The sequence below is a fragment of the Micromonas commoda genome, chromosome 9, assembly GCF_000090985.2.
Source record: "Micromonas commoda chromosome 9, complete sequence".
Classification (NCBI taxonomy): domain Eukaryota; kingdom Viridiplantae; phylum Chlorophyta; class Mamiellophyceae; order Mamiellales; family Mamiellaceae; genus Micromonas; species Micromonas commoda.
The window spans coordinates 466,405-490,292 of record NC_013046.1 but is presented as its reverse complement, the minus strand read 5'-3'; the positions used below and the strand labels follow the sequence as shown (position 1 = coordinate 490,292).

Here is a 23,888-nt window from a genome sequence, read left to right as displayed (position 1 = left end):
AGCCAAGCCATGAGCGAGGAGGAAGCGGCTAACCCCGATGGGGAGGCCGAGGCTCCCGAGGATGCGGGTCCTCCCCCGTTCACCATAAACGTGGCCATCAAGGTGCGCGTCCCGACCCCGCGCCCCCCCGCGCCCAGCGACCCTTCGTCGAGCCTTTTTTGGGTCCCGTCGTAGATTGCGAGTCGCTGACCCCGCCCCGCGCCACCTCTCCTTTCCCTTCTCACCCAGGCGGTCTCCCCGCTCGTCGCCCCGTGGGTCAAGCCCGAGGGCGAGGAGGAGGCGGAACCCCCGCCCCCCGAGCCCGTCAAGGTGTCGTTCACCTTTCCCGGCGAGGAGGGGCCCGTGGAGACGGAGCCCGTCGAGCCCGGCGAAGATGGCGCGTGCGTCTTCGATTACGTCAAGGCGCTCGAGGGCCGGACGCCCGGCCCCGCGCTCGTATCCGCGCTCATGGCAACGCCCATGGTCGTCACCGTTCACAGGGGCGAGGCCGCGATCGGAACCGTCAGCGTCGACATGCTCGCGTTCACGACCGGCGTCGAGTCGATCGGCGGATCGTACGCGCTGACGAAGATTCCGTTCGAGGGGGACCTGCCCAAACCCGAGCCCGAGGCGCCCGCCGACGGCGACGAGGCCGCCGAGGCCGAGCCCGAAGCCGGCGGCGAGGGTGCCCCCGAGGAGGAGGAGGACGTTAGGCCCAAGAACCCCATGATCGACGGCGCATCCGTCGAGCTCTCCGTCACGCCGACGTTCCCGCCCGACGAGGGCCCAACCCTGGTGTCCGAACACGACGCGCTCAACGGAGGAATCCTGACCATCACCGCCGTCGCCATCGCGCCCGTACCCAAGACCCTCATCGACGTCCAGGCCGCCAACGATAACCACTGGGAGTTCGCGGTGGCGATGCCTCTGGAGGGTTTGGACCCCGCGACGATCCGGGGGGGCGAGGTGATCGTCGAAAAGGATGACGACGGCGAGATCGTCGCTTCGCGGGTGGAGTTTGCGCCGGAGACGTCCACGGCGAGGACGTGGATGCCCGCGGCGACGTTCGCGGCGTTCAGGGATTCGATCCGGGGTAAGGGCCCGGCGAAGGCGCGGATGGAGGTGTGCAGGGTGTCCAAGTCGGGCGCGTTTGACGCGATAGCCGAGTCGTACAGGGCGATAGCCGACGCCACCTTCGACGGGTTGCTCAACCCGGGAGCCACGGAGAGCGCCGAGACCGCGCCGCTTCGCGCGCCGCCTTTCGGACAGTACGCGGCGTCGTGCGTCGCGAAGCTGTGCCCGAAGGAGAACCCCGGCGGCGGCGAGGGACCCGCCGAGGAAGCGGCGCCCGAGGGGCAGACGCACTGGGCGGCGACGCCGACGGAGTGCGGCGTCACCTTTCACGTGACCGTGTCCGCGCCCGTGCTTCCGCCGTGGCGCGCGCCGCTCCCGCCCAAGATGGCCGTCGCGGATCTGCTCCCGGGCAGGGACCCGCTCGGCCCGCACGAGGCTGACGTCCGCGCGACGGAGGCTTTCCGAGCGGAGGTTACCAAATCCGCCGCGGTGCTGTCGAAGGAGTACGCCGCCATGTTCACCGGAGAGCCCAAGGATGCCGACGGCAAGGCGACGCGTCGCAAGTCCCTGGTGTTCGAGCTGAACCGCAGCGGTAAGTACCACGCGATGAAGGAGCGGTTGAAGTCCGCGGCGAGCGCCATCATCGCCGAGCGATTTTACAAGGGGGGCGAGGGCGTGCAGGGGAAGTACAACGAGCTCTACGTCCACCTGGTGCAGGAGATGCACGCCGCCCTGAAGAAGCTCGGGTCGTCCGAGGAAGAACCGGAGGATCCGAGGGACGGCGTGGACCACGCCAAGCTGGCGCGGTTCAAGGCGCTGGCTGACGAGTACGAGATTGCGGGAGACCAATCGAACGCGGACAAGTGGCACCGCGAAAGGCTCGTGCTCACGCGCCGACTCCCGGAGATCTGGGCGGAATACGGAGCGTTTTTGGCGCGGTGCGAGCGGTACGGCAAGTCCGAGGAGGCGTATAAAGAGGCGCTCATGCTCGACGAGGGACACGTGCCCTCGCTCATCGCGCTCTGCGCGCTCATGCTTCACGACGAGGAGTACGAACGCGCCGAGGTTTACGGCCAGGCGGTGACGTCGAGGGAAGAGGGCGACCCCGTCGCGTGGTCGCTCCTCGCCGCCACGTACAACGCCATGGAGCGCGACGAGGACGCGACCAACTGCAACTACGAGGCGCGCCGCCTCGCCGCCGAGGTCATGTCCCGCGTCACCGCCGGCTCGCCCGGCTCGCAGCCGGAGAAGCCACCGGAGGCTTTCGTCTCGACGTCGCTGCTACTCCTCGACATGCACATGCCCGCGGAGGCTTGCGCGATCTTGGAGCAGTCGCGCACGCACGCCGCGTTCATTCGATCGATCTGCCTGGCTCGCGCGGCGATGCTCGAGGGCATGCCGCAGAACGCGCACGCCTTCTTGATGGACGCCCTGGCGGTTGACGCCACCGATCCGAGGCCCTTCGAGCTCCTGGGCGACTTGCACACGAAGGAGGGTAACTTCGCGGATGCCGTGGAGGCGTACACGCACGCGATGGCGTGCACCGGCGAGGCGAACGGCCGTCCGCCCGCCTCCCTCAAGCTCATCCTCAACCTCGGGAGGGCGTTGACGGAGAACGGCGATCTCGCGGATGCGAGGGCGACGTTTGAAGCCGGGTGCGAGATGTGCCCGTGTGCGTCCACCTGGTTGGGCGCGGGGATCGCGATGCTCAGGCAAGGCGACCTGGAGTCCGCCGAGGCTGCGCTCGCCGAGGCGAACATCCAGGACCACACCAACGCGCGCGTGTGGGGCTACCTGTGCCTCGTGGCGTTGCTCTCGGACAGGGCTCCGGAGGCTGAGCAGGCCATCGGGTCCGCATTTCGGTGCGGCTTGTCCAACGACGAGTGGCCCTTGCTCGGGGAGATTGGGAAGCTTTTCCTGGAGCACGGGCGATGGAAACACGCGGAGGGTGCGCTGCGGCGCAGCGTCAAGCACGGCGGCGGCGCGGACGTGCGTTACGCGCTCGGTCGCGCGCTTCACGAGCAGGGCGACGCCGCCGCCGCGAGGGATCAGATGCTCGCGGCTGTCGAGCAGGCGGAGGAGGCTGGGGACGCCGAGACGAAGCGGCTGCTGCTCGAGTCGCTCAGGGCGGTGCACTCGGAGCTCGGGGAGAACGAGGCGGCGGCGGCGGCGGTGGGGAAGCTCAAGGTCATGGGCGTGCCCACGTCTCCCCCTCCGAAGAAGTGGAGGGACTGTTGAAATTAGTGGGAAAATTGTGAACGGAATCGAATATTTTGGACTATTTTGCACGGCGAAATCGTTGGTTCACGACTCGATATTTCTACTGGCGCGCGGCGCTGTGTAAACTCTCAAAATTTCAACGAGCTTATTAAACCGCCATCGACCAATCGCGGCCCTCGAACAGCTCAGGGCCTCACAAAATTGTGGATATCGCTTTTTGGGGGCCGGCGCTCCCTGCGAGGATTCCCAGGTCAGCCTCCCGGCGCCGCATTCTGCCACGCGCGCGACGGCGTATCAAGTATCTCCACCTAAAATGGCGATGCCCCAGCAGCTGGTGCAGGCGTGGACCGCCTGGGACCAGAAGGTGTCCGGCACCACCTTCGCGGTGCTCAAGGTACTCACGCCGATTCCCCCACCGCCGTTAGCCTCAAAATCACCCGACGATCACGAGGGGTGATTTCCATCCAATCACCCGCCCGCCCCCTTCACGCTGACATCTGCGCCCCCTCCCCAACTCACAGGCGATCAACTGGGACGTTCACCCGCTCAGTCCCGTGACCAAGGACTGGATCGCGGTCGCGTCTCCTACCATCCTGCTCACGTCCCTGATGGCCTACCTCATCATCGTGGGCACCGGCGTGCGCGTCCTGAAAGACAAGCCTAAGGATCCGACGAAGAAGGATCCCGCGTGGGTTCGCGGCCTGGTGATCTTCCACAACGTCTTCCTCGTCGCGCTCTCGCTCTACATGTGCGGCGGCTGCCTCCTCGAGGCGTACAAGAACGGATACAGCGTGTGGGGCAACGTGTACAACCCAAAGGAGACCGCCATGGCGCACTACATCTGGGTCTTCTACGTGAGCAAAATGTACGAGTTCCTCGACACGTTCATCATGCTCATCAAGAACAACCTGAAGCAGGTGTCCTTCCTGCACGTCTACCACCACGCGACCATCTCTTTCGTGTGGTGGATGATCGCCCACAGGGCTCCCGGCGGCGACGCTTACTTCTCCGCGGCGCTCAACTCTTGGGTGCACGTCTGCATGTATTCCTATTACCTGCTCGCCGTCTTGGTCGGCAAGGATGAGAAGAGGCGGAAGAAGTACCTGTGGTGGGGCCGGTACCTCACGCAGATGCAGATGTTCCAGTTCTTCCTGAACTTGTGCCAGAGCGTGTACCTCCTCGCGTACCCGTCCTACCCCAAGTTCATCTCCCAGATTCTCTTCTACTACATGATCTCGCTCCTCGGACTCTTTGGACACTTTTACTACTCCAAGCACGTGTCGCCCAAGGCCATCAAGGCCAAGGCCGCGGAGAAGAAGAAACAGTGAGGAGTCAATACGGCGAAAACACACAAAGTTATTAGGGAGGGGGGGTGGCACGAGAGGCGAAAGGTCTTGGTCGAAGCGTGTAATGAAAGCAAAACAACGAACGTGTAAGAACTAGTCTACGACTCGTTCCGTCCAATCACGCCGCCGTCACCGTGCCGATGGCGGCGGTCACGCACGCCGCGATCTCCGGCCGTAACCCGTCGTTCGCGATCGCCTCCGCCACGAACGCCTTGACCCCCGCCCTCAGCGAACCCTCGTACGTGCGCTTCCCGGGATCCGACAAGGCGGCGGCGGCTTGCGCGGCGGCGCCGATCATGAGACCGAGGCGCCCCACGCTCTCGCGGAAATCGGCGCTGCCCTCGCTGATCTTCTGCGACTTGATCGCCGTCTTCGCGTCCCTCGCGACGTAATCGAACACATCCCGCGCGCCCTCGCCGTCCTTCTCGCGTCCCAGTCCCGCGATCATGATCCCCGGCGCCTGCCGCGCGACCACGCACTGTCGCAGCGCCGAGCGAACCAGCCGAAGCCGCCTTCGCGCGCCGGACGTCGTCCCGCCGTCCGTCGCGCCGCCGCACATCGACGCCATGAACGCGCGCTTCGCCTCCGTCTCCCTCAGCGCCTCCGGGCACGAGGCGCCCATGAGCCCGCCGGTGCACCTCCAAAACTTAGCCGCCGCCTCGTCCACGGTGAGCCTCAGCTGCGTCAGCCTCCTGTCCGACGTTCCAGACGCGGGCTCCGCGAGGTCGAGCAGGTCGCCGAGCCTCGAGAGGAACAGGTGCGCGCTCGCGCCGATAGCGTCGACGCCCGCGTCCTCGCACCCGGGCGGGGGTTCCGACGGGGGTTGGCGGCCGATGGCGGACGAATGATCCGCGTGACGTCGAAACGCGTTCTCCGCCGCGAAACCGGCGAGCTCGAAGACGTCCCGGATCAGCGCCGCGCCCTCGGCGGGTGTGGGCGCGAGGCCCACGAGGCGGTACAGCAGCGAGTTCTGCAGGACGCCGAGCGCCCAGTTACCCCGCGCGTTGAGGTCGACGGGCGGCGCCTGTTTTTGCGACTGCGTCCCAACCCCCGCGTCGGGCGATTCCGGGACGACGTCGCTGTCCTGCGAATCGGGCACGGGTCTATCCGGGGAGAACGCCCCGGCACTTGACGGGACGGAGGGTCGCCCGAGCCTCGACGGCGTCGGTTCGTTCGGCCTTTGCACGTTCGACGACTTGGCCGCCGCGTCCACCTCGTTCTGCATGGCGACCCTCCGCTCGAAGACGGCGATCCTCGCCGCCGCGTCCGCCGCGAGCACGTCGACGGAGTGCTGGAAGAGCAACACGGCGCCGAGCCTCGGGGGAACGTACCCGGGGTAAGGGCCGGCGTCGGCGCCCTCGGACGAATTTACCGCAGACTTACCCCCCTTCTTACCTTTCCCCTTACGTCCCCGCGCGACGTCCCCTACCTCGTCCTCCTTCTCGTCAAGATCGAGGTCGAGGTCGTCGCCAGCGCCGGCTGTGTCGTTTTTACGAGACGATCGCCGCGTCGATTTCTTCTCGGCTCCCAGGCACAGGACGTCGAGCATCTCCGGGTCCCCGCCCACGCACTTGACGAGCGCGCGGAACCTGCGCCAGTCCGCGCCCCCGCCCCTCGCGGTCACCTCCTTACCAATCCCAATCTCCTGCGATTGTTGTGCATCGACGTGCGCGTCGGCGCTCGACCCCGCTCTTTTATCGCTGTCCAACGGCGTCCACGTGGCGTCGCATGACTCGACGTACGGGACGGGTTCGCGACGTGGCGAGGTTTGATTGGCGACTGGGATGTCCACGACGGCGACGCGCGCGGTTGGATGCTGGCGCTGGATCCGGGTGAAGACGTCCGCGGCGGCGCGGACCAGGCGCCTGTCCTCGGCGGGGGATCCTCGGCCGGGGGGATGCCGCGGGTCGTCGGCGTCGCCGCCATCTGCGTCGTCGTCCGCCATCTCACCGACGATGTCGAATCGCATCGCCTCCCTCGGGCGGACGAGGATGGAGAGGAGGCGCTCGTAGAAGTGGTGCGGCGGGACCTGGTCGCGCTGGTTCCGCAGGAGGTCGTCGAACGCGGAGACAAACTCCGCTTCCGATCGACGGGTGTCCTCCTCGTTCGCGCCCGTCGCGTATCCCACGCCGCATTTGCCCTCCGTCTCGATGAACTTGACGGTGAAGGTGTCGTATCCGGCCCTGCGTCGGGCGGGGGGCGCGGGGGTGAGGAGAGCGCGCGTCGGGGACGGCCGGTCGAGGGTCGACTGTCTTCGAGGGTGCATCGAGCGGACGGACGGAGGGGCGGGTGGTGTGCTCACCTGGACTTGCTGTATTCGAGGTGGATGTCCCCGCCGGCGGACTTTCGGCGCCGCTTGGACGGAGTGTCCCGCTGGAAGGACTCGAAGAGCCCCAGCTGGCGGCCCTTGCCCGCGCTGCCGGGGGTGGGCGGCTTCTTGCGCGGCGGCATGGCGCGGCGAGCTATGGTGCTGCCCCGAGGTGAGATCTCGCTTTTTCAAATCTGACGACTCCGCCCCCGCCAGCCCGCTGCCAGCTGGCTTCGGTTGCGATTTGACGATTAGAGGTGACGTCGTCCCCTGAAGCGTCGACTCGCGCACAACGAGTCGAGCAGTCGACTTCGGCAAGCGAATGTTCGCCGTCCGCGGCGTGATCAGTGCCGTCCGCCTCAACACCCCCACCGCCGGCACCCGCGCCTTCCGCGCGTCGTCCGCCAAGCTCAGCGCCCCTATCCGCCCCAGGAGCGTCAAGGCCAGATCTGCAACCGCGATGGCTGCCGTCGCCGAGCCCGTCGGGGAGTTCATCGACGCGTTCAACTCCGACTACGCCCGCATTCATAAGGCGTACGAGGACAACTTTTGGGCCACCAAGATGAACCTCAAGGGCAACTCCACCGACGCCCTCACCGAGTCGTTCAACGCGCTCGAGGCGTTCCTCGGCGATCGCGATACCCTCGACAAGGTCCGAGGCTACCTCGCCGGCGCCGACGCGACCGACGCGCAGGTCGTCGTCCTCAAGCACATCGAGAAGACCCTCGGGTGCTACATCGTCGAGTCCGCGGAGGCCAAGAAGGTGCGCGAGGAGGCCGTCGCGCTCGAGAACAAGATGAACAGCGCCAGGAACAAGCTCGGACTCACCTACGTGGAGTCCGACGGCACCGTCACCGACGCCACCCCCACGGTGCTCCGCACCAAGATTCGCAGCGCCTCCGACGAGTCCGTGAGGAAGTCCTGCTGGGAGGCGACGCGGAAGGTGGGACCCTTCCTCCTGAGCAACGGCTTCCCCAAGATCATCGCCGAGAGGAACCGATTCGCTCGGACGCTCGGGTTTGTCGACTTTTACGACATGAAGGTGACGCAGGCGGAGGGCTTCAGCAAGGCGCGTTGCTTCGAGATGCTCGACGGTCTGGAGACCGCGACGAGGCCCATCCTCGACGCGGCGCTCGCCAAGCTCAAGGCGGACAAGGGCGAGGACGCGCTCAAGCCCTGGAACATCTCCTACGCGCTCAGCGGCGAGCTCAGCCGCGAGATGGACCCGTACTTTCCGTTTGAAAACGCTCCCGAGGTTTGGGGGCGCTCGTTCGCCGCGATGGGGATACGGTACCGCGACACCAAGATGCAACTGGACCTCTGCGATCGAAAGGGCAAGTACCCCAACGGGTTCTGCCACTGGCCCATCGCCCCGCACAAGGCGCAGGACGGCACCTGGAACGCGAGCCAGGCCAACTTCACGTCGCTCGCAACCCCCGACGAGGTGGGAAGCGGAAACACCGCCCTCACCACCCTGATGCACGAGGGTGGGCACGCCGCGCACTTCGCGAACATCGAGCAGGGCTCCCCGCTCTTCAGCCAGGAGCGCGCGCCGTTCTCGGTGTCCCTCGCGGAGACGCAGTCGATGTTTCTCGACTCCCTCTGCGGCGACGCCGCGTGGCTGGGCCGATACGCCAAGGACCGCGCCGGATCCCCCATCCCCTGGGACCTGCTGGAGAGGTCCATCCGGGAGAAGCACCCTTTCGAGGTGTTCATGCTCCGCGGCATGATCGCCGTGCCTTACTTTGAGAAGGCGCTCTACGAGCTCGACGAGGCTGATCTCACCGCGGAGAACATCGAGCGCATCGCCGACGAGATCGAGCACAAGATCCAGGGCGGACTCGCCGCTCGCCCGCTCCTCTCCGTGCCGCACATCACCTCCGACGAGTCATCCTGCTACTACCACGGGTACGTGTTCGCCGAGATGGCGGTCCACCAGACCCGGGCGCACTTCCTCGGCAAGTACGGCGTCATCGTCGACAACCCGGAGATTGGACCGGAGATGCTCAGGTCGTACTGGCTCGCGGGCAGCGGCGAGCCCGGGTTCCTCAAGATGGTGCAGGACCTGACGGGGAAGCCCCTCGGCCACGACGCGTGGGTGGCGGAGCTGAGCAAGCCCACCGAGGACGTCGTGAGGGACGAGAAGGAGGAGTACGCCAAGGCGGTGAACGCCGGCGCCTACGCGGGCGAGGTTGACCTGGGCATGCACGCCGTCTTCGTGCACGGCGACGAGGTCATCTCGGACTCCAAGGTTGAGGACGGGTACGCGGCGGCGTGCGCGAAGTTCAAGAAGTGGGTCAACGAGAACTGGCCCAAGACTGCAGTGACTGCGTAACCCTTAAATAGAGAGAAAAGATTGGAGGGTTCAACAATTTTCGACACGTGGTTCCGTCGCCCGAACAAACAACCCATATTCGGGTGAATGTGATCAACCGCACTCACTCCGACATGCCGGCGATGTCCACGCCGCGTGTCGCGCTCGCGTTTTTGTTGGCGTGCATACTGACCGTATGCCAAGGCATCGACGTGGCTCCTTCGTCGCCCAGGGCGCAACGTCTCCGAGAGGTTCGTCGTCGTGGCCGTGAGGTCACTGCGGAATCGCGGAACCTGGTGTCGGAAAGGGATAGCGGGAAGCACCCCAAGACCCTTCGGTTCACCCTCCACGCATTCGAAGAGCAGTTTGACATCCATCTGGAGCGCAACGATGCGCTGTTCCATCAGGACTACCGCGAGACGGTGTATCAGGCGGACGGCTCGCTCGCGGACGCGCCCGTTTCGAGCGTGAACTGCCACTACCACGGTCGCGTTAAAGACGCCGATGGCTGGTCCGCGGTCGCGATGACGCTGTGCGAAGGCATGCGCGGGCACATCATGGTCGACGGGCATCGCATCACGCTCGATCCCGCGGGGTCGAATCACGACGGAGACCACGTCGCAACCGCCCGAATCCACGGCGACGACGAGGAACCCGAGGTGGATGTTGATCACATCATCTCTGCCAGAGGCGACAACGGCAACAGGTTTTCCTTTGTCGATAACTTGGCTCACATCGCAGGTCAAAATCCAGCGTTCGCGTCCATCGCACGTCGCAGGCTGAACGCGGCATACGCGGTCGGCACAAACGCCAAGATGGAGATGGTCGTCGTCAATGACTTGAACCGTGTGAACATGTACAAGGCTGGCGCGAGGTCGACAAACGATGGATCTATGAGGGCTACAGGCAAGACAAAGGAAGAGCTCTTTGCAATGAACGCCACTACGCCGAGTAATGACGCGCTGAGCGCGTTGCAAGCGGACAACGTCATGATGTTCAATGTGGTAAACTTGATTTTCTTGGAGCTGTCCTCGCCCCGACTCGAGATCATCCTCAGGCAGCAGATATCGTTCACGACGACCGAGCCAGATGAAATCAGGAACGCGTGCATTGATGGTTGCCTTGGCGAAGTCAACAAGTGGTGGATGTCCTATGCGAGAGAAAACAGCATCCCTCACGACGCCATGCATTTCCTTCAGGGAAATATAGTGTCTAAATATGCTGGAGTCGCCTACATGAGATCGGTTTGTAGTCCAAGATATTCTGCCTCCGTGACTGTTTCGGCGGGCAAAAATGGCGACGGTCTCTTTTTCCTGGGTGTAACGTGGAATGACATCACGACCATAGCGCACGAGGTCGGACATCAGGTCGGGTTCCCTCACGATCACGACGAAGGTGGAAACATTGCCGGCTTGAGCTGCATACAGGATCAAAAATTACCGGGTCTCCCTATCATGCATTACGGCTCCAATTGGGGAAATTCTGATTGCTTCTACGATTACAACAAAACCGGCGACAAAAACGTCACAGACTGTTGGTCTCCATGCTCAAGAGCGTGGTACGATTACTACATGAGCCGTCACAGTTTCTGGTGCCTGAACTACGACAACGTCTGCCTCAACATCTCGGGCACTATGGACTGTTTTGCCGGCGGACCACCGGCGCCGCCTTCCCCACCGCCCTCGCCGCCGCCGCCTCCGCCGGAGGTGTGGATCGAACAGCCGGAGAACATCGCCATCGTCTCGGTCTCTACCATCGCCTTTGCCGCGCTCCTAGCCGGCGCCGGGTACATCATGTACCGACGCCGAAAGCAAGGAAAGAAGATGATCCCTCCTTTGCCGAAGTGGATGAAACTGCCTCCTTTGCCAAAGTGGATGAAAGATTGGAAATGGCGGAGGGGCGCAAAGGTGGGCGTCGCCCAGGCAAACGCAACCTCGCCGAAGAGGAGCACCGATCCCAGCACAAAGCGCCAGACCAAGTCTTCCGGGAGCAAGCGCCCGTGGAAGTTGAAATTCAAATTACCGTCGATGGGACCGTGCCTCGCGTCTTGCAAGTCGGCGGCTGTCGTCGTCAAGAACGCCGGGGTGCAGAAGAAGAAGGCCAAGGTGAAGAAAAACAAGGTTGTTCCAAAGCGGCCCCCGGTGTGATCGTCGCGATCACCTCCCACCGCTCCCGCTCGTGTTGTTGTTGTTGTTGTTGTTGTTGTTGTTGTTGTTGTTATAATGATATCCTACGCGATGAAGTGTTCATAGCCTTAACGTGCCCTTCATCCTACTCGGACTACGTTGCCGTTCGCGTCAAAGTCAACCACGGCGAGTGGCCTGTATCCATCCTCCTCCCCATCATCACCATCGCGAGCCCCCGCCTCGTCCCCATCCACGCCCGCGCCCTGAACGCGCACGTATATCCCACCCAAAGCAACCCGAGTCTCGTACACCTTCGCACGAGAACACGATTTCGCGGTGACGCACTCGCCGCTCTCCATGTCGAACGTGAAGAAATGCACCGGGCAACTCAGCAGCTTCTGCCCCCCCTCGCCCATCGATAACACCGATCCTTTAGCCAGTTCACCGCCGGCGTGCGGACAGATCGCCGCGATCGCCTTGAACTGCCCGTCTACCCTCCACAGCGCCACCCGCTCGCCGCGGACTTCGACCTCCTTTCCCATGTCCCCTCGGCCCGGAAAGTCCACCTCGATATCCGCGGCCCACTCGAATCCTTTCGGCACGAAACACGCGCGGAAACCCGCTCGAAGCTTCGAAACCTTCATCGATTTGCCCGCGAAGAACACCCGCGACGGTCGATCGCCGTGTCGGTGCTCCGAGATTTGGCACGACGCGTCCCCGCAGAGCGGCGCCTTCGGCCCGTCGCCTCCCCAGCCTTCCGTCCCGTCCCTTTGATCAGTCCCGTCCCCCGCCGCGCCCCGACTGCGCTCTTCTCGTCCCGCCTCCTCCCGCAGCGTCAACGCGCCGCCGACGCCGTCCACCACCAGTCTCCGGCCGCCTTCCCCCGCGAGCTCCACGTCTCCCTTGCACCTCGCCAAACCGCCCCCCGCCGCCGCGTGCACCGATTGGATCCATTCGACGAACGCGACCCTGTTCAACGCGCCTCGCTCCGCGCAACACGCGGTGACCACGCGGCCGTCGTGCGCGCTGCCCAGCGCCAGCGACGTCTGCACGAGCGGCACCGTCGCGTCGGCGTCGGCGTCGGCGAAGCTCGGGTCGCGACGCGCGGCGGCGGACTGATCAAAGGCGGGCGCGTCGGCGAGGGCGTCGAGACAACACCTTCCGAACGTTCTCGGATCCGACGTGAGCGCGGACGCGTCGACGACGACCGCGCCGGGCGCCGCCGCGCGCCTCGCCCTCTCGAGTCCATCCGCGGCACCGTCGGCACCGTCGGCACCGTCGGCACCGTCGGCACCGTTGGCACCGTCGGCACCGGCTCGCGGGTTGACGCACAGCACGGATGCGGGCGCGAGCTGCGCCGCCGGCTTGTTTGCCAACCCCGCGGGCGGAACCTCGTCCAGCGCGGGAGCCACGTTCGCCGGGTTCACCACCGCGACGACGCACCGGAGCTCGAAGGCGGCGGCGACGACGTCGTCGTGGAAGAAGAGCTTCGCGAAGGCGTCCGGCTCGCCAAGTCCCGTGGTTTCGACGAAGAGATGCGTCACCTTCTGGGTCAAATCCTCGTCGTTCCATCGCGCCAGCGCCCAGAGCCTCCGCGCAAAGTCGCCCTTTGGAGAGCAACATATGCACCCGCTGCCAAAGTCGTACACCTCGTCGTAGAACGCCAGGTTGAGTCGCGCGGCCGTCTCGTTGGCGTGCGACTTGGAGCGCCCTGTCGACGCCGGGTCCCTGCGAACCGGCGTGCTCTCGCAACCGTAGCTCATCGCGAAGTGGTGGGTTATGCACGCGGGGTTGCTCGACTTCGGCAGGGCGTCGAGCACCGCGTTGATGACGGTGCTCTTTCCCGCGCCCAACGGGCCGGTGAAGATCCACACGGGGATGCGCATGCCGCCCGCCCCGAACCTCCCGCGCCCCCGACAACTAACAACCTCAGAATCATCGCCGGCTTCTGTTGGAAAAATATCAGCCGACCGGAGAAGCCACGCTGGCACCTTGCCGATCCACAGCTGCCCGCACCAGAGACGCCGGACCATGTTCGCCATCTCCACCCAGACTCTCACCGCGCGCCCCGTGGCGCTTCGCGCGCGCTCCGCCGCGTCCCGATCCCCTCGCGCCTTCCGCATCGCGACCGCGGCCGCCAAGAAGGACGCGCCGAAGGAGGAGCCGAAGGAGGAGGCCGGCATCGACTTCAAGGGCCTCAAGCAGCTCATCTCCATGGGCCTCGGGACAATCTCCGGGGACATCACCGAGATCAACCTGAAGGACCCGACGCGCACGGTGGTGATGGAGCTGGAGGCGAACAACTTCGAGGACAAGGACGGCAACCCGCTGTGGAAGCCCGACGATAAGGGATACGTGGCGGAGAGCGGCGAGGCGACGCCCGTGATGAACTACGTCGTGCCGGTGGTGCTCGGCATCGGCGCCATCGGAGGTGTCGTGGCGACCCTCAACGCGCTGTAAGTGACTCGACCGCGCGCTCGTCGCGCGGTCCTCGCGACGGCGGCGTCGACGAGGGTCGTCGACGACGCGGCCGCGGAGGACCAGCCGCGCTGCTTTCAACTAGATAAAATTGCTTTCAATGTACACGATCAAACATGCCGCGTTTTCATCGATATTTACGATCACACTTGAAACCGAGCAGCCGGGTCGAAAGATTCCTCAGCGCCCCTCGTCCTCGTCCCCATCAGTGTTAGCACGACGCGAGGGTCCCCGGTCTGCCCCCTCCGTCGGTGGGGACGACATGGAGCACCTCAACAAGATCCGTCTCGCCGCGGAGAACCAAATGCGCGAGCGCGCGCGGAAGCAGGCGGAGGCGCGCGTCGCCGAGCTCGAGCGCGGCGGCAGGCTCAACGACCTCCAGACCCCCTCCAGGAACGGCAACAACCGGACCTCCACCCCAAATAAAGCGACCAACGGGGGAACTCCCGCGACCGCCCCGGCGTCGGCGATGAAGACCCCGTCGGGCGGAGGCACCGGCGGGGTGGAAACATCGCCGTACGCCACGCCCGCGCCGGACTTCGCGTCCTCCGCCGGGTCGATGGAGGACGTCGCCGTCGCCGTCGCCTCGCTGCAGTCCGAGCTGGAAGCGATGAGGAGGCGACAGGCTGCGTTCAACGACGAGCTCGAGTCGCGCATCGACGCGCGGTCGCCGGCCGCGGTCCCCCACGCCGCGATCGACGAGGCCGTGACGCGTCGCATCCAGGAGAGCGTCGCGTCGATCATCGCGCCCTACGTCGAGGCCACCATCGGCCGCGTCCGCGACGAGATGCGCGCGCAGATCCTCGCCGAGACGAACGCGAAGATCTCCGCATCCAACGACGCCGCCGAGGCGACGGTGGAGAGGATCGGCGGACTGCTCGGCGCCGCGGAGACCGCCGCGAGGGGCGCCAAGGAGGCTGCCGCCGCCGCCGAGGAGGCCGCGGTGGCGTCCGAGCAGAGAACCGAACGAGCAGAGGCGCACGCCGCCGACGCCAAGCGAGCCGTCGCCGAAGCGCTCGACGCGAAAAGATCTTCCGAATCGACGCCAGCTGTGTCGCCACACGCGACGGAGGACTCGATCGTCGCCGTGAACGCCAGGATCGCCGCGCTTGAGGCGGCGCTCGGGGACGCGGAGAGACGCGCGGGGGCGGCGGAGGGCGAGGCGAGGGAGGCGGCGGCGACGGCGAAGGCTGCGGTGCGAGCGGCGGAACAAACGGCGCGAGACGTGGACGCAAAGGCAAAGGCGGCCGAGGCGAGGGCGAACGAGGCGAGGGACGAGGCGAGGGAGACGACGCGGAGAGCCGTGGAGATGGAGGCGGAGATGAAGCGGCGAGCGGTGGAGATCGAGGCGAGGGCGGCCGAGGCGGAGAGGCGGGCGGCCGAGGCGGAGGCGCGAGCCGCGGAGGCGAGGGACGCCGCGGCGGCGTCCGCCCCTCCTCCTCCCCCCGTCGAAGCCGCGGCTGCCGCCCCGGTCTCCACCTCCGGCCCGGATACCGGCGCCGTCGCGGCGTCGGTTCGCGCCGATCTCGCCGGCGACGTCGCCTCGCTCAAGCGCGCCGCCGACGAAGCCGTCGAGGTGGCCAGGCAGGCTCGCGCCGCGCAGACGGAACTTCGCGCCAAGTGCATGGACGAGGTCCGCTCGATTCGAGCCGCGGTCAAGTCCCTCGCGCCCGTCGTCGGCGCGCCCTCCGCGACGGCGCCGCCTTCGCCCATCAAGGACGGGCCCAACGAGACGGAGGAGGCGAAGGAGGCCATCACCGCCGCACTCCGGACCGAGTTGGACGCCCTGAAGCGGAGGGTGGAGAACCTCGCGGGTATCGCGTCGACGTCCAAATCCGCCGAGGCAGCCGCGAACGAGGCTTCGAAGATGGCCAAATCGTCGATGCGGGCCGTGGAGAACATCGAGGGCGAGATGAAGAAGCTCGCGGTCAAGGCGGACGACGCCATCGCGTCCGCGGCGAGCGCGCTAGCCGCCGCCGCCGCCGCCGCGGAAGACGCCGCCGCCGCCGCCGAGAGCGCGGACACCGCCGACCAACCAAAAACCGACGGTTCTTCGATCGCCCTGTCCGTCGACGACGTCGCCGCGAGGGTCGACGCGCTTCAACACGAGCTCAAGGAGACCGCGGTGATCGTCCAGACCAACGCCGAGGGTATCGCCTTCCTCGGGCAGCAGACTATGCACACCGCTAAGAAGGACGACGTGGAGGAACTGAGAGCGTCGGTGAACAAAACGGCGGAGCGCGCCAGGAAGGAGACGGATGCGCTCAAAGCCGCGACGCAGGCCTCGCTGGAGGAGCTCGAGGGACGGACGAAGAAACTCGAGCGCGGCGCGAGGCGACAGAGCGAGAACCGCGAGGCGACCCCGTCGGCGCCCGCACCCGCCGTCGAGACGGTGTCGCCGCAGGCGGTGTCCGCTCTGGAGAAACGCATGGCCGCGCTCGAGGCTTCAACCGCGGCGACGCCCCTTTCCTCGGAGGCGAAGGACGTCGCGGCTGGAGGCGACGTGAAGGAGCGCGTCGAAAAGTTCGAGTCCGTCGCGAGCGAGCTCACCGCCAGGGTGGAGCGGCTGCAGGAAGCCGTCGGGGTCGAGATGCTCGCGCACATGAAACGCTTGGACGCAAAGCTCAAAACCGTGGAACAATCCTTGGGCGAAGTGAAACAGCAGGGCACGCCCACGAACGCCGCCGCCAAGCACGAGTCCGGCAAACCCGGTAAGCTCGACAGGGCGAACGCCGCGAGGCTCGCGAGCGCGGAGAAGACCGCCGCGGAGTCGCGATCCACCGCGGAAGACGCGGCGGAAAAGGCAAAGCTCGCGTCGGAAAAGGCCAAAGCCGCCCTCGCCGCCGTCGCCGAGCACGCCGCGACGACGGAGCGCGTCAAGGAGGCGGAGGCGAAGATGAGGGAACTCGCCGGCGAGATCGAAAAGTTCCGCGCGGACGTGGCGGAGATGGAGATGAGCTCCGCCACGAACACGGCGGACGTCGTGGCGATCGAGGGGGAGTGGGCCAGCGCCAGGAGGCACCTGAAGGATCTCGAGCAGAGCGTGTGGAAGAGCATGGTGATGATTCGCGAGGAGGCCGGGGTGGGTACGCCGTCGTCGGATGCCGGCGCGGCGACCCCGGCGACCCCGGCGACCGCGCCCGCGGTGACCGCCGGCACGCCGCTGGGGGGATCGACGGGACGGACGCCGGAGACGCCCATGTCGAGTTTCAGGGCGCTGTTCTCGCGCGGTCGAAGGACGTCGACGGTGCCGAGGTCAACCGAGTCGGATTCCGCTCGGCGGCTGCGCGCCAGGCGAACCGAATCGCCGGAGCGTCGCGACGTGGCGAGAAGCGAGGCGGTGATCGAGGCGCTGGACATGGGTTCGCCGACGCGGCCCGCGCGTCGGTCGGCTAATCGCGAGAGGTGACGGATGGGTGGCTCGAACCTTTTTATTACGAAGGTAAAAAATGTGCGAATGCGCTAACTTTTAAAATCAGCGGGGCTTGCTGGGCTGCTCCTCGTCGCTCGTCGCGGGCCCGGGCGCGCTGTCCAGAGCCTCCAAGAACTCAGCCTTGTCCTTCTCCTTCTCCTCGTCTCTCTCCCGCGAATCGTGCTCTGCGTGCGCGCTCTCGTCGATCGCCCGCTGAACCTCCGACTTGGAGTGAACCGTGCCGAAGTGCCTGTCCTCGTCCTCATCCTCCGAGGGCTCGCCGGGCTCAGCCTCCGCCACCTTCGCAGCCGCGATGGTCGCCTTGAGCTTCTGCAGCTCGGCTTCCGCCGCCGCAGCCTCCACCTCCTCCCGTGCGGTCGACTCCCTCACCACCTGCGCGGCTTTCGCCACGAGCGAATCCGCTCGTCGCAACGCGAGGTCGAGTTCCCTTCGGTCCCCTTCCGGAAGCGCCCTCGCCGCGTTGATGACCGCGATCGTCTGCCTCGCCGCGGACTTGAGCGCCTCCAGCTTCATACCCGCGGGGGTGGGGGTTCGATCGGCGATCAGCGAGCTGGACGACGCCTGGCGGCTGGCGTCGTTCTCGCGTTTTTCCCCCTCGGCTCCAAAGATTCGCCTGATGCGCTCTCGATCCGCCGCCGCCATCGCCAACTCCTTCTCCATCAGCGATCGCTCCGTTCGCATCCCCGCGATCTCCCGTTCCTTCTCCCTCAAAACCTGACGCAGGGCGTCGAGCTCGTCCTCGTACGCGTCCGTCAAGCCCGTCGAGGAGTCTGGAACCCGTCTGGAACCCGTCTGGACACCGTCGCCGCTCGCCCTGTTCGACGGCGCCGGCGCGGGCCACCTGCTGCGCGACGCGTATCTCCCGTTGATGAGCTCAGATCCGCCGACGTCGGACGCGGCGGTGGTCGACGCGACGAATCCCGACGCCGCGCCGTCGTTAGCGACGTCCCCTTCGTTCGCGTCGTCGTCGTCCGCGGCCGCCGTGAGCGAGTCGTCCAGGGGCTGGTACCTGACCCGGAGGCGAACGAGCTTCGCGGTTGGGACGTCGAGCGGCGGGAGCGCGTCCACCTGCGTCGCCTGCGTTTCGCCCTTATCGCCCTTACCGCCCTCGCCCCTCTCCGCGGCTTTCTGCTTGTACCCGCTCACGACCGCGCCGGGCACCTTGGACACCCCCCCGAAACCCTCCTGCCGCACCGTCTTGTACCCCCGAACCACGCCGCTCGCGGATTTTGAAAAGATGCCGCCCACGCCTCGACCGACGCCCTTGACGCCGCCCCACACCCGGCCGACCAGCCCGCGCGATTCGCCGTCGTTCCCCGCGCCGCCGACGGACTTGATGTCCGCGCCCACCGGCGGCTCGAGCTCCGCGGCGACGGGGACGGGTCCCCACCGCGAGACGGACGCGAACACCTCGGCGTCGTCGCCGCGAGCTCGAAGAGCCTGAGCGCGAAGTTCGTCGAGAACCACGGATGCCTCGCCGTCCAACACCTCGGGTCGGACGATCTTGCCGGTGTCCTCGTCCACGACCGCTCGCGTGTACCACCGCACGCACAGCAGCTGCGCCTTCGGGTCCTCGACCGGCAGCGTGATCTCCTTGCTGCTGAGCATGCCCCCGCCGGGTAAGGCTTTCACCCTAGCCTCGCTCTGGTTTTTATCCACGAGGAGGTCCGCGACGGGCCAGCGGACTTGGAGGCCGACCTCGCCGGGGTTCACCGCGGCGCCGTCGTGCCCGACGACGGTGATGTGTAACAATCCCGCGGTGGGTTTCTCGGCGTCCTCGTCGACCGGTAAAGTGTAACCGGTGCCGGGAATGGCGACGGTGATGCACCGCGGCCACACCATCCACGACGCAATGAGCGCCAAGATGTACTGCTTGAGGGGCGCCTTCAGTCCGGGGACTAAAGTGACGTCGCCGCCCACGACGCGCAGGTCGAAATCGAGCTGCGGTTCCTCCATGAGCGCGATGGTCAGCGCGCCGAAACACGGGAAGACCCCGAGCAACGGGGCGAAAATCAGCCGGAGCGTGAACGAGCACTCAAACTCCGTGAGCGACACGGGCACCGAGAGCGAGTCCTGCGCCGCCCTCACCCCCAACACGACGTCCGGGTCACCCGCCCAGAACACGCGCAGGTCGATCTCCACGCTCCCGTCGCCGGTGGTCTCGTACACCTTGACGCCCTCGAACGACGCGGGGATGTTGCCGAAGGAGAATCGCTCGAACGAGAGGGTGGTGAGGAAAGAAGGGCGGGTGGCTTTGAGAATCGGGTCCAGCGCGGCGACGATGACGTTACTCGTCGCCTGGTCGAGGTACGGCCACGCCGCGGCGAGGACCTTGTTCAGCCACCCCGCGCGCTCCACGTCCCTGAACGCGAGCCACGCGGGGAGTTCACCTACCAGCTCCTGTATCTCCGACTCGTCCAGGGTCGCCAGGTCCGCCAGCGCTTGCCTGGACGCCGTTTTCCCCTTTGCCTTTGATTTTTTGCTCTGCTGCCAACCCATGAAGAAGCCCGAGGCGACGGCGCCGCCGCCGAAGCCGAGCACCGCGGCGCCGAGCTCGCCGAACAGGGGTTTGACGAAGGCGACCACCGCCGCGGCGACCTGCTCGGGAAGGCTCGGGCCGTCCTTGGCGGCCAGGATATCTTCTCCAATGCCGCCCAGCGTCGTCGTCGTCGACGATGGCGCGTCCGCGGCCGCGGCCGGGTCGGGAGCGTCCTCGACGGTGAGAAAGCGGAACGCGTCGCCCGCGAGCGTGATCTCCGCCCGCTCTCTCTCGCCGGCGTCGCCCGGTCCGTAGCGCTCGCGCGGGTCCGGGGCGGCGCGCGCGCTACCGGAAGACGCGGAGGGGAGCGGAGGGGCCCCGGTCGCGTCCGTCGGCGCGTGCGCGCTCCCGGGACTCGCGAGCGCGGTCGCCGGGCCGACGAGCGTCGCCGCGAGCGCCGCGCCCACCGCAACGCGCCGCCCGCTGGTGTTATGCGCCGACGCGGCGTCATCTTCGTCGCGCTCGTCGCGTGAAGCCCTGACGACGACGACGACGCGCGCTCCGGGTCGCCTCGCTCCGTGCCTTTCCGTTGCCGTGATTCTGACGAGTCTCGGAGTGGACCGGGTCGTTCGTGGGACTCGGACCTCGTGTCGCCCGGATCCGCTCGATGCGCGGGCGCATGTCGACGAAAACACCGCCGGCGACGCCATCGCGCCTCGCCGCATCCTCGCTCGCGGCGCGCGATGCGCCGCTCCGAGTGTTAACCTTGCTCGTAAAATTAGCCAAAAGCGCACTTTTGCACCGTCAGCGTTTCGTCCTGACCAAAAGCTGTGTGCAAATAAATAAATGCTACGGCAAACTTGAAATATCCGAGCACAAAAAGACATGCGATGCATCGCAGAACTTGCGCTTTCCATAAGCATCGCGCGAAGAAAACCATCGAGGAGGGCTCGGGAGACTTTTCGACGAATCGCAATCGCCACGATTTTGGGCGAACGGTCTCTGTTTCTCCCTTTTGCGCAAAACTGGTCCAAAACTTGCCAGGCCGTCAGGATATTCCGCGAAACGTGGTCAAAATCGCGGACCGACTCTAAATGCCCATAGGTTCTGGCTTCAGGAAAAATGGCTGCTCTGGCATGGCGGCGGGAAAAAATTCTTCACCGCGCATTTCAAACGCCTGGTTTCAAACCGTGCTTTCGATCGGAAGATTCACTGAAGACCAGCGAAAGGCGTGTGGCCAGCTCACCACCACAGCACGACGGCAGCGAGCCAAGTCACGCGGGAACGCACAAGTCGCGCGCACGAGGGCACGCCACGCCTCGAGGGCCGCGCGGAGAAAAGACACGCAGAAGGTGCGTGAAACATTCACCCGTGCCCCTGTCCCGACACCGCACCCGTCGCGGCTCCACGGACCCCGCCCGAGCTAGGGATCTGGCGCCCGAGGGGACGGGGGCGAACCCGAGCACAAAAGACACCGTGTTTTTTTTGAATCTTTTCCCTCGAAACGCGCTCGGGAGACCGCGCGCGAGGGCGTCTTTGACCAATCTCTGACCCCATCGACCCCGCCGATACATTCACAGGCAATCGTACCGTCGCAGTGCGCCGGCATGGATGCCAAGATGCAGCCGGTGGGTCCGGACGGGAAGCGCCCGAGGCGGGAGCCGCCCGTCTTCTACCCAACCATGGCAGACATGAGGGGCTCGTTCGAGAAGTACATAGAGTCCATCGAGGAGGACCTGGAGGAGTTTGGGATCGGTCGGATCGTGCCCCCCGCGGGCTGGACCCCGCGCCAAGAGGGTTACGATGACATTGACTTCACCGTTGACCATCCCATCAAGCAGGTGAGCGCCCGACGCCCTTAAAACCTCGCGTCCTCATGCGAAAAGCGACGCGGTTCCTTTTTCTTCCCGAGGCTTCCAATACTGACCCTTCCGCCCGTCCCCCCGCCGTAACGCAGCACGCGACCGGCCGCAAGGGCCTTTTCCGCACGCTCCTCGTCGAGCAGAAGCCGCTGTCCATCAAGAACGACTTCAAGCCCGCGGCGATGCTCAAGGAGAACCTCCCATCCGAGGCTGCGCTCAAGGACACCTCGGTGCGTTCACCCACGAAAAAACTACACCCGTCCCGGGGGAGACACGATCGCACTTTTTTCAATTTGAACCTCGCGCCGCTCTCCGCCGTCGCCGCTCGATATCGCCACGCGACTGACCCGGCGCCATCCACCGTACCCCACGCAGATCCTGGAGCGCGAGTTTTGGAAGAAGGTGACGTACAATCCGCCCACCTACTGCGCCGACGTCGCGGGGTCGCTCTTTGATAAATCCAACTGGGGCTGGGACGTGAGCCGCCTCGACTCGCTCCTCTCCAGGACCCTCAAGCGCAAGAACATCACCCTGAAGGGCGTGAACAGCGCGTACCTGTACTTCGGCATGTGGCGCTCGCTGTTCGCCTGGCACACGGAGGACCTCGACCTCTACAGCGTCAACTACCTGCACTTTGGAGCTCCCAAGTTTTGGTACGCCATCGCTCCCGAGGATCGCGAGCGCTTTGAGATTTTGGCTCAGGGTATGGTGCCCGAGATGTGGCGCGCGTGCCCGGAGTTTTTGCGACACAAGGAACTGCTCATCTCCCCGACGCTTCTGGAGCAGAACGGCATCCCGTTCACGCGCATGATCCAGCACCCCGGCGAGTTTGTCGTCACGTACCCTGGTTCTTACCACAGCGGATTCAACACCGGTTTCAACTGCGCGGAGAGCTGCAACTTCGCCACGGAGGCGTGGGTGGAGTACGGCGAGTGCGCCGGTAGCTGCGAGTGCGTCCCAGACAGCGTCAAGCTCGACATGTCCATCTTTGAGGATGAGGAGAACGGCGTGTGCAAACTCGTGGACGAGGACGACTACACGCGAGTCAAGCGCAGCCGAGTGGGCGAACCCAGGCGCCGGCCCACGAACGAGGAGGACGCCGCGCGCAGGCGCGAGGAGGCGAAGAAGGAGAAGGAAGAGGCCCGGGAGGAAGCCGCGCGGGAGGCGGCCGCGAAGGGTTGCGGCAGGGCGACGCCGCCGCTGCCGAGGCTCAGGGTGCCAGCCGCCGGCGATAAGGGAGTGTTGGTCCCCGAGGGGTGGAAACGAACCGTCGTCAAGAAGCGCGGAGACAAGGAGGGCGCGAGGGAGACGACGTACAAGTCCCCGGACGGCAAGACGCTCCGCTCGAAGCAGGAGCTCACGCGGTACCTCGGGTCGAACCCTCGGTGCGGCGCGACGCTTCGAGACTTTTACTTTGAGACTAATGCGGAGGACCTTCCCCCGACTCGGCTTCTCGCGCCGGGCACGCCCTCGCCCACCGCCTCCGGCGATGACAAGGGCGCGGGCGAGGGTAAGCGCAAGGGAGGGTCGCAGGGCGCGTCCTCCGCGGGCGCACGCGCCGCGCTGAAGGTTAAGAACGGCGGAGTGAGCAAGCCCTCGGTTGCCAAGCGCGGATCCGCTTCTTCGACTCCCAACGCCAGGGACTCGTTGGGCGGCTTTCTTGGCCTCGATTCCATCCGCAAGACGCTCAAGATGGAGCCCGTCGCCGCCGGCAAGAAGCCCGCCGTCGCGAACGCGTCTAACGCCAAGTCCACGAAGGCACCGTTGAGTCGCAACGCCCGCGCCAACGCGGTGCCCGTGGAAGAGGATACGTTTCGGCGGTGGAAGAGCGGGGGTTTACTGGAGGGCGCCATCGCCAAGGTGATGAAGCGCGCGAGCGGGGTTGGCAAGTCCATCCGCGGGAGCTCGCTCGTGCTGCAGGTGGAGCAGGCGCTCGGCGTCGGAACCGGTTCGCTCAGGTCGCACGGGAACCAGATCCAGACCATGTCCAAGACCATCTCCAGGCGCGCGAGGTGAGTCGTCGGACTGGACTGACGAGTCGGCGGATGTATGTCGGGATTGAGACGAGCGTACGACGAACGCGCCCGCGGCGCGACGCGAAGGGGTCACACTACGCACATTCGGGAGCAATGTCTGTCCTTTTGTTTTCATAATTGGGGAACGGGGAACGCACTATTAGCGCACTGGCGCCTGAGCACAAGGCTGCCGGAAAACACACACGAGTTGAAATATTACGAAACTTTTAAATGGTCCTCTCGTTTCCAACCTT

At 65.8% G+C, this 23,888-nt stretch overlaps 10 protein-coding genes across 10 annotated transcripts; 7 read left to right on the top strand and 3 right to left on the bottom strand.

Moving 5' to 3' along the window:
* Window positions 1-9: 9 nt before the first annotated feature.
* MICPUN_61265 (predicted protein) lies at window positions 10-3,291 on the top strand (the record flags this gene model as incomplete). Its single annotated transcript, XM_002504518.1, has 2 exons — window positions 10-102; window positions 229-3,291. The coding sequence occupies 2 exons, from the start codon at window positions 10-12 to the stop codon at window positions 3,289-3,291; spliced, it is 3,156 nt and encodes a 1,051-aa protein (XP_002504564.1).
* Window positions 3,292-3,586: 295 nt separating this feature from the next.
* Window positions 3,587-4,601, top strand: ELO1 (predicted protein; the record flags this gene model as incomplete). The annotated part of the gene is made up of 2 exons (XM_002504517.1): window positions 3,587-3,667; window positions 3,795-4,601. 2 exons carry the CDS (start codon window positions 3,587-3,589, stop codon window positions 4,599-4,601), a joined length of 888 nt encoding a protein of 295 aa, XP_002504563.1.
* Window positions 4,602-4,737: 136 nt separating this feature from the next.
* On the bottom strand, window positions 4,738-7,070 carry MICPUN_102263 (predicted protein; the record flags this gene model as incomplete). Its single annotated transcript, XM_002504207.1, has 2 exons — window positions 4,738-6,802; window positions 6,922-7,070. The coding sequence occupies 2 exons, from the start codon at window positions 7,068-7,070 to the stop codon at window positions 4,738-4,740; spliced, it is 2,214 nt and encodes a 737-aa protein (XP_002504253.1).
* Window positions 7,071-7,387: 317 nt separating this feature from the next.
* On the top strand, window positions 7,388-9,296 carry MICPUN_107068 (predicted protein; the record flags this gene model as incomplete). Its single annotated transcript, XM_002504516.1, has 1 exon — window positions 7,388-9,296. One exon carries the CDS (start codon window positions 7,388-7,390, stop codon window positions 9,260-9,262), a length of 1,875 nt encoding a protein of 624 aa, XP_002504562.1. The 3' UTR covers window positions 9,263-9,296.
* A 79-nt stretch (window positions 9,297-9,375) lies between these two features.
* On the top strand, window positions 9,376-11,388 carry MICPUN_61261 (predicted protein; the record flags this gene model as incomplete). Its single annotated transcript, XM_002504515.1, has 1 exon — window positions 9,376-11,388. The coding sequence occupies one exon, from the start codon at window positions 9,376-9,378 to the stop codon at window positions 11,386-11,388; it is 2,013 nt and encodes a 670-aa protein (XP_002504561.1).
* Window positions 11,389-11,507: 119 nt separating this feature from the next.
* Window positions 11,508-13,253, bottom strand: TIC55-5 (chloroplast envelope protein translocase family; the record flags this gene model as incomplete). Its single annotated transcript, XM_002504206.1, has 1 exon — window positions 11,508-13,253. One exon carries the CDS (start codon window positions 13,251-13,253, stop codon window positions 11,508-11,510), a length of 1,746 nt encoding a protein of 581 aa, XP_002504252.1.
* Window positions 13,254-13,398: 145 nt separating this feature from the next.
* On the top strand, window positions 13,399-13,827 carry MICPUN_61259 (predicted protein; the record flags this gene model as incomplete). The annotated part of the gene is made up of 1 exon (XM_002504514.1): window positions 13,399-13,827. One exon carries the CDS (start codon window positions 13,399-13,401, stop codon window positions 13,825-13,827), a length of 429 nt encoding a protein of 142 aa, XP_002504560.1.
* Window positions 13,828-15,469: 1,642 nt separating this feature from the next.
* MICPUN_50537 (predicted protein) lies at window positions 15,470-17,316 on the top strand (the record flags this gene model as incomplete). Its single annotated transcript, XM_002504513.1, has 1 exon — window positions 15,470-17,316. One exon carries the CDS (start codon window positions 15,470-15,472, stop codon window positions 17,252-17,254), a length of 1,785 nt encoding a protein of 594 aa, XP_002504559.1. The 3' UTR covers window positions 17,255-17,316.
* A 4-nt stretch (window positions 17,317-17,320) lies between these two features.
* On the bottom strand, window positions 17,321-20,482 carry SYT1 (predicted protein; the record flags this gene model as incomplete). The annotated part of the gene is made up of 1 exon (XM_002504205.1): window positions 17,321-20,482. One exon carries the CDS (start codon window positions 20,480-20,482, stop codon window positions 17,321-17,323), a length of 3,162 nt encoding a protein of 1,053 aa, XP_002504251.1.
* Window positions 20,483-20,893: 411 nt separating this feature from the next.
* On the top strand, window positions 20,894-23,871 carry MICPUN_61256 (JmjN/JmjC protein; the record flags this gene model as incomplete). Its single annotated transcript, XM_002504512.1, has 4 exons — window positions 20,894-21,109; window positions 21,338-21,598; window positions 21,715-21,849; window positions 21,995-23,871. The coding sequence occupies 4 exons, from the start codon at window positions 20,894-20,896 to the stop codon at window positions 23,633-23,635; spliced, it is 2,253 nt and encodes a 750-aa protein (XP_002504558.1). The 3' UTR covers window positions 23,636-23,871.
* Window positions 23,872-23,888: the final 17 nt, after the last annotated feature.